The sequence below is a fragment of the Mangifera indica genome, chromosome 13, assembly GCF_011075055.1.
Source record: "Mangifera indica cultivar Alphonso chromosome 13, CATAS_Mindica_2.1, whole genome shotgun sequence".
In the NCBI taxonomy this organism is placed as follows: Eukaryota; Viridiplantae; Streptophyta; class Magnoliopsida; order Sapindales; family Anacardiaceae; genus Mangifera; species Mangifera indica.
In genome coordinates, this window is record NC_058149.1 from 3677510 (window position 1) to 3686563 (window position 9054).

A 9054-nucleotide genomic window follows, 5' to 3' on the forward strand; every position below is an offset into this window, starting at 1 on the left:
AGGACTAGTTAATAATAGATGATCCACTTCAAGTTACTTTTCCTTAGTGGGTGGTAATTTGGTTATATGGAGAAGTAAGAAACAATATGTTGTTGCCCGATCCAATACTGATGTTAAGTTTAGGGGTATGTCTGTTAGACTTTGTGAAATGTTATGACAACAACTCCTATTGCAAGATTTTGGTTATTCGTCTAGACATCTGATTCAGTTGTATTATAATAATAAAATTGCATGTGACATTGCACATTAGTACAACATGATTATATTAAACATGTTGAAGTGAACAAATTCTTCATAAATGAGAAATTAGATTTAAAATGTTCTTGTAACTACATAAGATTAGTTTGAAGATCAATTGATTGATATTCTTACCAAAACAATTTCAAATTGATTACTCTTAAGATTTTTAGACAAGCTAGATATAAGTGATATCTATACATCAACTTAATCGAGAGGGTTGAAAATTAATATTGATTGTGTAAATATTCTTGATAAGTTAAAGATTGAGATTGATTGTATGAATATTCTTGATATTTAATATTTTTTATTATCCCACGATATTTTTTTTTATTGTAACGATATGTAATAGAAAATCAAATCTATTATTGTATTTTATACTCATACATTAGATATAAATTCATTCATAATCAATATACAAAAACATTAAAAACCAATTATTATTCAAAATCAAAGTGGTTCTTTGGACGATTGGTAGTCTATTTGGGGTTTCCAAAACATTAATTTATAAATAAAGGCTAGAGGACTTATTCCCACACATGGTTTGATTTTCTCTCAAACTTTTATCTACTTTTTGAAAACTCAAATGCCTACCCATTAACTATTAACTTCAGTAGTTTCTGATTGCAAGAAGGGCATTTAAGTAAAAATGCCCTTTTAGTTTACTCAGTAGTTTGTGGTTTTGATTTTTTACTTGTACCCGTCCAGCTTTGTGTTTTTGCTAAACTTTTTCCAGTGTTTAAAGGACTTGGAATCGATTTGATTCAACTAGGCTCAGAATTTTTTCATACATCTTAGATCTAAAAGTATTAGAGGTTACTGATTTCCAGATGGAATGGTTTTCTGTTAGTTGAAATTATTGGTTTTCATCCAGCATCTGCCCGTGCCTCTGCCGAATTCCGGACGCCAATCGCCGATGACCATTTTCCGTCCAACATCTGCAACCTAAATCCATCATTCTCTTCACCAGAAAACTTGCTCCTCTCGTGGATTTCGTTGCAGATCCTCCACGTCTTCACTGTGCGCCACTACTCTTGCACGTTGTGCTATCGCCGGTGGTCCGTCGTGCCATCTTCACCGTCATCTGCCATCGCTGAAACTCCGTCATCACCGGTTTGTTCATCTCGTCATCTCCACCTTTCTCTTTTGAGCATTTCTTGTTGCTGCACTTGGTGATTTTTGTGGGTTGAGTTTGTTATGTGAGTTGATCGGAAGCAGTGTAATTGTTTTTGTTTTGTGGAGGTTTTGGAGTATTGTGTATTTTGTATTTGAATTTTGGCTGAAAGCTGTTGCCGGTGTGTTCTGTGAAGTTGGTTGAACGAATGCACAGCAGGCGTTTGAAGAAAGTCCTGTGCTAGCTACCAATGGTTTGAACTTTGAAGAGTAAACGAAAGGTAAAAGGGCATTTTTACTTAAATACCCTTCTTATTGAAAAAGAGAGTGTCAAAGTTTATCGTTCGATGGGTAGGATTTTGAGTTTTAAAAAATTAGCGGGGGAAAGTTTGCAAGAGCATCTATCCTTGGGTGGGAATAAGCTCCTTAGCCATAATTAAATTACAAGATTGCTTAGAACGCCATAAGTTTGGTTCCCGCGGGCACGAAGTCAAGGTCGGTGGCCGAGTCAAGTTATATTATTTATTGCTTAACCCCATAGCCCCACCAAATTGCATGTTCTTGCCCTCGATTTCCGTGCTTTATTTTTTTTTAATATTAACCCAACATCCCCACCAAATTGCATTTTCTTGCCCTCCATTTCCGGCAGCAAATTTTCCACAGCCTTCTTCTCCACTTGATCATTAGCGTACACATGTAACATAGAAGAGGTAATAGGTAATATACCCAAACTTGGGCTTCCAGCAGCATTTCAAATGGTGCCCAAGATTATGTTTATTGTTTGTGTCTGTACTTTCCTCTCTATACGATATTTGCCCCCTTCAATAGCGCAAACAAATTGGATCAGGATTGGCTATTACCGTCCATCAAATGAGTTCCCCATCTCCGACGTAAATTTTGGTCTCTTCACTCATATTATTTGTGCGTATGTTGGTGTAAATTCCACGTCCTATCAACTCTCTTTGTCACCAGCTGATGAAGATAATTTTTCCACCTTCATTCGGACTGTTAAACGAAAGAACTCATCAGTCACCACACTGCTATCTATCGGTGGTGAAAATGGAAATTATGCAACCTTTTCTTCAATGGTGAGCGATTCTTCTCACAGAAAAGCCTTTATCAATTCCTCAATAAAAATAGCAAGATTTTACGGTTTTCAGGGCCTCGACTTTGGTTGGCAGTATCCAAACACAAGCACTGATATGTTCAACGTCGGAGTTCTTTTTCAAGAGTGGAGAGCTGAGATTGATTTAGAGGCAAAAAGCTCAAACTATTCGAAATTGATCTTAACAGCAAAAGTTAAATATACAACATTATCTGCAGGTCAAAGTTACCCCGTGCAGGTGATACAACAGAATTTGAATTGGGTCCATGTTGTGTCTAGTAATTACACTCAACCTCTCTCGAGCAACTTCACGGGTGCTCATGCAGCTTTGCTTGACCCCAGCAGTTATACTAATACGGATTATGGTATAAGTGATTGGATTAATCTGGGAGGATTATCAGCCAATAAATTGGTTCTGGCTTTGCCTTTATACGGCTTTGCATGGACGCTTGAGAACCCTATGAACAATTCCATGGGAGCAGCAGCAAAGGGACCAGCTATTACAGAAACTGGATTTTTGACTTATAAAGAAATAAAAAATTACACCAAGAGATCTGGTCCGGATCATCATCTTGTGTACAACTCATCTTATGTTGTTAATTATTGGACAGATGGAACAACCTGGATTGGATTTGATGATGTTGATGCTGTTAGATCTAAGGTTGTTTATGCCCAAGAGAAGAAGCTTCTTGGGTACTATGTGTGGGAGGTTTCCTACGATGACAATTGGGTACTTTCTAAAGCTGCAGGTAAGTACAATTAAAACTTCACTCTTTTTATTCTCTTTGATTTAGTTAATGTTAAGGCTGTGACATTTTTGTTGTCACAATAGCAAACATATTTTAACCTTTTTGTTTTAGTTAAAATGTAAAGCAGATGAAATTAATATTTAGCAGAAATTAACATAATTCTATAGTGAAATGTAACTTGTGGTAGAGTTTAAAATTAACGCAAAATCAGCACATGATTATGTAGTTGATTAGCACTAGTGGTTGCAACAGTTAGTTCCTTCCTTCTGTAACTTTATATATATACGTTTGAGGAATGAAAAACTATATTTTGGCTTCCTCTTGCTTGATTTTTTTCTTAAAAACATGTATAAGCTTACCGTTAATAACATACTAAGCACTTTCCAGCGGAGGTGCATATAAATAATTCTTCGGGCCAAGAAGATTACAAAAAGGGGGAAAACAAGAGAAGTTTGTTAGCAATCCTTTTGCCGACTACCGCAGCTGTTATTCTTCTAGTAGGAATATTTGCAATATTTTTCTGCAGAAAACTCATATTAAAAGGTTAGCTTTTCACTTCCATTTGTTTGATAATAAAATTATTATGCTTATTACAAGTTTTTATTTTTCTGTTTCTTTTATAATTTTTGGTTTATATTGGTTGACAGGGACAGTGGACTCCGCTGAACAACCCAAAGATAGAGAAAATACAGGAGTTGCAGGTGGAGATTTTAATAGCAATATTCCAGATCTGGTAGAATATACTTTGGCTGATATTGAGGCAGCTACCAACGGATTCTCAATAAAAAGAAAGCTTGGACAGGGTGGCTATGGCCCTGTTTACAAGGTACAATTAATAGCTTAAGTATTATGATTGTTATCATATTAAGAATCACAAGATTTAATATTTTAGTTCTTTCATATTGGGAAAAAAGGTTAGACATAACTAGTAAGGGAAACCTTAGCCTTGAGTCAGCTTTTTGGTTAGAAGAGATCTCGTAACACTTTTTAAGCCGAAGACCTTAACAAATGTTATCAAGAGCCCAGTGTTTTAGAACAGTTCAAACCAAATCCATTGGAAAATATTGGTCCATATGCTCCAACTTTGATAAAATCTCATCGTGAAGGTTTTATTGAGAGGAGGTTTTATCATGTTCCGGTCTACATGCTCCAACCTCCCATCCTCCGAAAGCCCACTTGAGGGAGGTTTCATCTAATATGCAATAGAGGAAGATTGTTGAGCTGGCTTTTTGGATTGCAGGGCATAGTTTAAATTTTACTTTTAACAAATATAAAAAGCTAGAGTTATGCTTTTTTATTTTGCCAGGGTATACTACCAAATGGACAGGAAATAGCTGTGAAGAAACTTGCGCAATCCTCATCTCAAGGATATGAAGAATTCAAGAATGAGGTTACGCTTACAGCGAGACTTCAACATGTAAATCTTGTTCGAGTTTTGGGTTTTTGCATTGACAAAGAAGAAAAGATACTTGTCTATGAATACATGCAGAACAAAAGCTTGGACTATTACCTTTTTGGTCAGAATTTTATTTGCAATTTTATGAGTTTGTTTTAGTCATTTCGTTGCGTCAAAAATTGACTGCTCATGTTTACATTAATCATACAGACCCTATTCGATTATATATTTTGGATTGGGAAAAACGTGCTCAGATTATTGAAGGGATTACTCAAGGGCTTGTATATCTCCAAGAATATTCCAGATTGACTGTTATTCATCGAGATATAAAACTTAGCAATGTCTTATTGGATGGAGATATGAAGGCAAAAATATCCGATTTTGGTATGGCTAGAATATTTACGAAAGATGATCCTGAAGTAAACACAAAACGTATTGCCGGAACTATGTAAGTTCCTATACTCTTAATGCTATATTATTTTCTCAATATTTTTCTTGTTTTAATTGTCTTTTAATACTCCAATGCAGTGGTTATGTTCCTCCTGAATATATTAGAAGAGGCATATACTCAACAAAATCTGATGTTTATAGTTTTGGGGTTCTACTTTTGCAAGTCATAAGTGGCAAAAAAATTTCTCTTTTATATGGTCCGAATGAAAGTTTGACCCTTGCAGACTATGTAAGTTCATTTCTTTGAGAGTTATTGATTTCAGGTGAAAATCTACTAAATCTTTAGCACTAAAAAGAGATTACTTGAAACTTTTCAGGCATATGAGCTGTGGATTAATGGTAAAGCTATGGAATTTATGGATAAATCACTGGATGATACATCTTCGTCATGTAAATTAATTAGATGCTTGCATATTGCTCTCTTATGTGTCCAGGAAAACCCAATTGATAGACCATCCATGTTAGAAATTTTCACTATGCTCAAAACTGAAACCATAGATATGATGATTCCCAAGAAACCTGCTTTCTCAAAAAGAGATGAACAAAATAAGCCTATAGTGCAATTTGAAGGTTGCTCAGCGAGCACTTCATCAAAGAATGATGTAACAATTACAAATTTGGCAGCACGATGAATTACATAATGTAGCTATTGAGTTTGATTATTATGTGCAGCTCTTGTTAAATGAAATATATGATTTTGAACCATTATTTATTATTTTTTATATTAAATATAATCAATTGTAATTCGTTTATTCAATTATCATAGGATTAAGATTCTATTTCAGTTGGCACAATTATATTTTTGGTAACCTTTCCTTCCGGGGACTCACTTAGGCATTGTTTCTCTACATTTTTTTATGCCTTTTCCTTCTATGACTGTTTATAGCGCTTCTACTCTCCTTTTGATCAACATTGCATGAGACATCTGTAACTCTTACTCATTTTTTTACTGTTGTCCATTCTTATTTGTTGATGGTTCTCCTTTCTTTGCTAGCTACATCCTACCATCAATTCATGTCTTCATCGATGACGAGTATTCTCCTTTCACCAATCAAGATAGATAGTTACAACAAAAACTGTGACACCTACCTTTAGAACTACTGCCCTTCAAAGGAAGATCTCGCCAAATTAGGTTATAAGAGCATGCATTCACTTAAATAATCTTATTCATTAAACATTCAACAATCATATAGAAATTATAAAAATACCTTCTTAGTTAAAAACTATACAGAAGTGAACAAAGGATGTCAATATACTAAAAACACAACCAATAAAACTATAAAACCTTATTGTGTAGCAATATAATAAACATAATGACTCAAGTCCAAGTACATAAGTTGGCGCGACATAAAATATGAATAACTGAAATGCCCCTCTAATGCTCTATGCTTGTTGACTATCACTCATCTCATAGTCGCTAAGATCATTTATACTAGCACACATTAAAAGTAGAGGAGCAAGTAGAATATTGCTCAATAAATAAAGGACTTTACTAACTTATATAAAATCCTCAAAATACCCTTAGCTTGACCAACCATTACTCAATCATTAAGAGTTTTTCGCTAAACTCCCCCTATGATGACATGGGTCCCATTGCTCATAACTATAAACTTGGAAACCTTTAGACTTTATAACATAACTCTCAAGACTAATTGGGTTCCACTTAGTCACTAAAGAATAATTTCATATCCCAAACTGGTGTAACAACATTATCACTTAGGTGAAAGCACTGTATAGTTGTAACTGGAGTTGTATACTAAACCAATTAGAATGGATCAATACAAGGATTTGACATATTAAGCATGTGAGCATTCATTATGTATTCTATCGCCTACACCATTATAGACTATCAAACTGTAATTGGGCTCTACTATGAGCAAGGTACCTTATCACGAATGTGCCCTACTGCAAGTAGTGTAAGAAGTATAAACTCACGATGCTCTATTGTAATGATTCTAAGATATGTCTAGTATGTATGCATCTCGAGCCACATAATCATCATAAACTCATCTTAGCTTTCTCTATACTCAAAATCATGCACTCATACTATCTCTCTACTTGGGCACATTTGGCACTTATGTGTACCTAGAACGTCTATACTATCTTTTGGTACAAACCATTAAACACTTGACAAATTCCCTTAACTTTTACGGTTTAACATTATGCATGGGCATACATTATTGGGCATATGGGTGTGCATCTATCTCTCAATGTACAACTAGTCCTTCACGAACATATATCTTTCACATACTATATATAAGCATGCATGTTCACATGCATGGACACATCTTTTCTTTTCTCTACGCACGGTTCTTTTCCTCGTTCATAACTCACCATGACTTTCATACTAACATGCACGGTTGGGTGCATGAGTGTGCATCATACTCCATACTTAACCTTTTCAACCTATGAACTTCCAAGAGGTAATATCATAATTCTACCTTATGTACAGTCATTCATCATGGTTTGGACACACTATCCGTCATGATTTTTGATAGCGCCATTAATTGTTATTATTTCGATTTATAATTCCCTTATGTTGTGTGGAAATTTAATTCAATCTAATGGAATTACTTATCTTTTTGCATTTAGGAAGCTTTAAGAATTTTTAGAGTAAGTTGGACCGAATAGAAAAAAAAATTGGAGCAGACCGAAAAACCTGGAAATTTCGTGATGCTGACTAGGCGTGGGCACGTGAAAGACAAAAACAGAATGCGGAAATAAAATCTAGACATCCAGATTAGCTGCAAAAGTCCACTAAATATCAAGATTGGCTTCCTAGAAAAGGGATAATTACCAGCTGGAAAAGAGGACCAACTGAGATAGATAAGGAAGGATATTTTTGGAGGAAGGATTTACATTAAAGATACATATCTTTTCCTTTCTTTTTGCAGAGATATGTATCACTTTGCTTGGTTGGATTAGGAGATTAGGATTGACTTTCAATTTCCAGATTTTTAGTAGAGAGATAATATATATACTTTTATTTTTATTTGAGAATGAGGAATTATTGTAATTAGAGAATTAGAGAGCAAAATATAGTCTACAGTGGCTGAATAATTTCTCTTGGTTGAAGAGATCTGAAACCATGGAACTATAATGATTGTGAGATTTATTTTTGTTCTTAATGCATCTTTTTAATTATTTGAGTATTGATTATCTTTCTGAATTATTTTTCATGATTGTGTTGATTGATTTCTAAGGTGCGCAATTAGTTTATCAATTAATATAATCTACAGCTAGTTTAGGTGTTGAATCCGTAATTGTTCAATCCATCTAATCGAAGTGGCAATTAGGTTTATTGTTTACTGCGTCAGAAACTATAAATCCTAGGAAAATAATCAACTAGATTAAATGCAACGTCGTACGTTTGTGTTGTCTTGCTTCGTTGGTCCTTCTAATTAGTAATGCTATTGTTTAATTAAATTCAAGATCGTATCCGAATTATTAATCAATAAGGGTTAATTGAAATACATGTTTTTGGTTAACTAATCGTAAGGAAGGACAGGTTAATTTAATACCACAACGAATATTTGAATAATTAATTTGATATTTTTGGTTTCGATGATCAATCGTAGTTCCAATGGTAGATGTGACCGAAGACTAAGGGTTGTTAAATTGATTTATTCCTTTTAGATTATTTTACTAAATTTTTATTTATTGTTTTTCATTATAATTTGCATTCACTTCAAAACCCCCATTTTATTTATTTATTTCGATTTATTCGTGACGACGTACTAATCAAAGCTCTTCGAGGGAGCGATCCCTACTTTCCTTTACTATATTTTTGTTATAGGAATTTAGGATTTAAATTTGGGTGTCAACGACAACACGTACCAAATTTTGGCGCCGTTGCTGAGGAGTTTTTTAATTTGTATGTTCGTTACACGATCTTTGAAACAAGCTAGTTTACAGTTTGATCCAGAAATTGAAAAGACTGCAAAAGAGCTGAGAAAAGAAGCAAAAAAGAGACTGCACGCACACAGATCTGCTTGTGAAACAGA

General features: G+C 34.4%; 1 protein-coding gene and 1 pseudogene across 2 annotated transcripts; one reads left to right on the forward strand and one right to left on the reverse strand.

Moving 5' to 3' along the window:
• The window catches only part of LOC123194964, a 33086-nt pseudogene extending 31741 nt beyond the window's left edge, over window positions 1-1345 (reverse strand).
• On the forward strand, window positions 891-5752 carry LOC123195154 (cysteine-rich receptor-like protein kinase 19). Of its 2 annotated transcripts, XM_044608782.1 has the most exons (8): window positions 891-2438; window positions 2511-3204; window positions 3592-3747; window positions 3852-4030; window positions 4511-4721; window positions 4811-5048; window positions 5129-5279; window positions 5368-5752. In XM_044608782.1, the coding sequence occupies exons 1-8, from the start codon at window positions 2106-2108 to the stop codon at window positions 5680-5682; spliced, it is 2277 nt and encodes a 758-aa protein (XP_044464717.1). In that variant the 5' UTR covers window positions 891-2105; the 3' UTR covers window positions 5683-5752. The 2 variants fall into 2 exon arrangements, with proteins under 2 accessions (XP_044464717.1, XP_044464716.1); XM_044608781.1 differs by having other exon boundaries at window positions 892-3204.
• Window positions 5753-9054: the final 3302 nt, after the last annotated feature.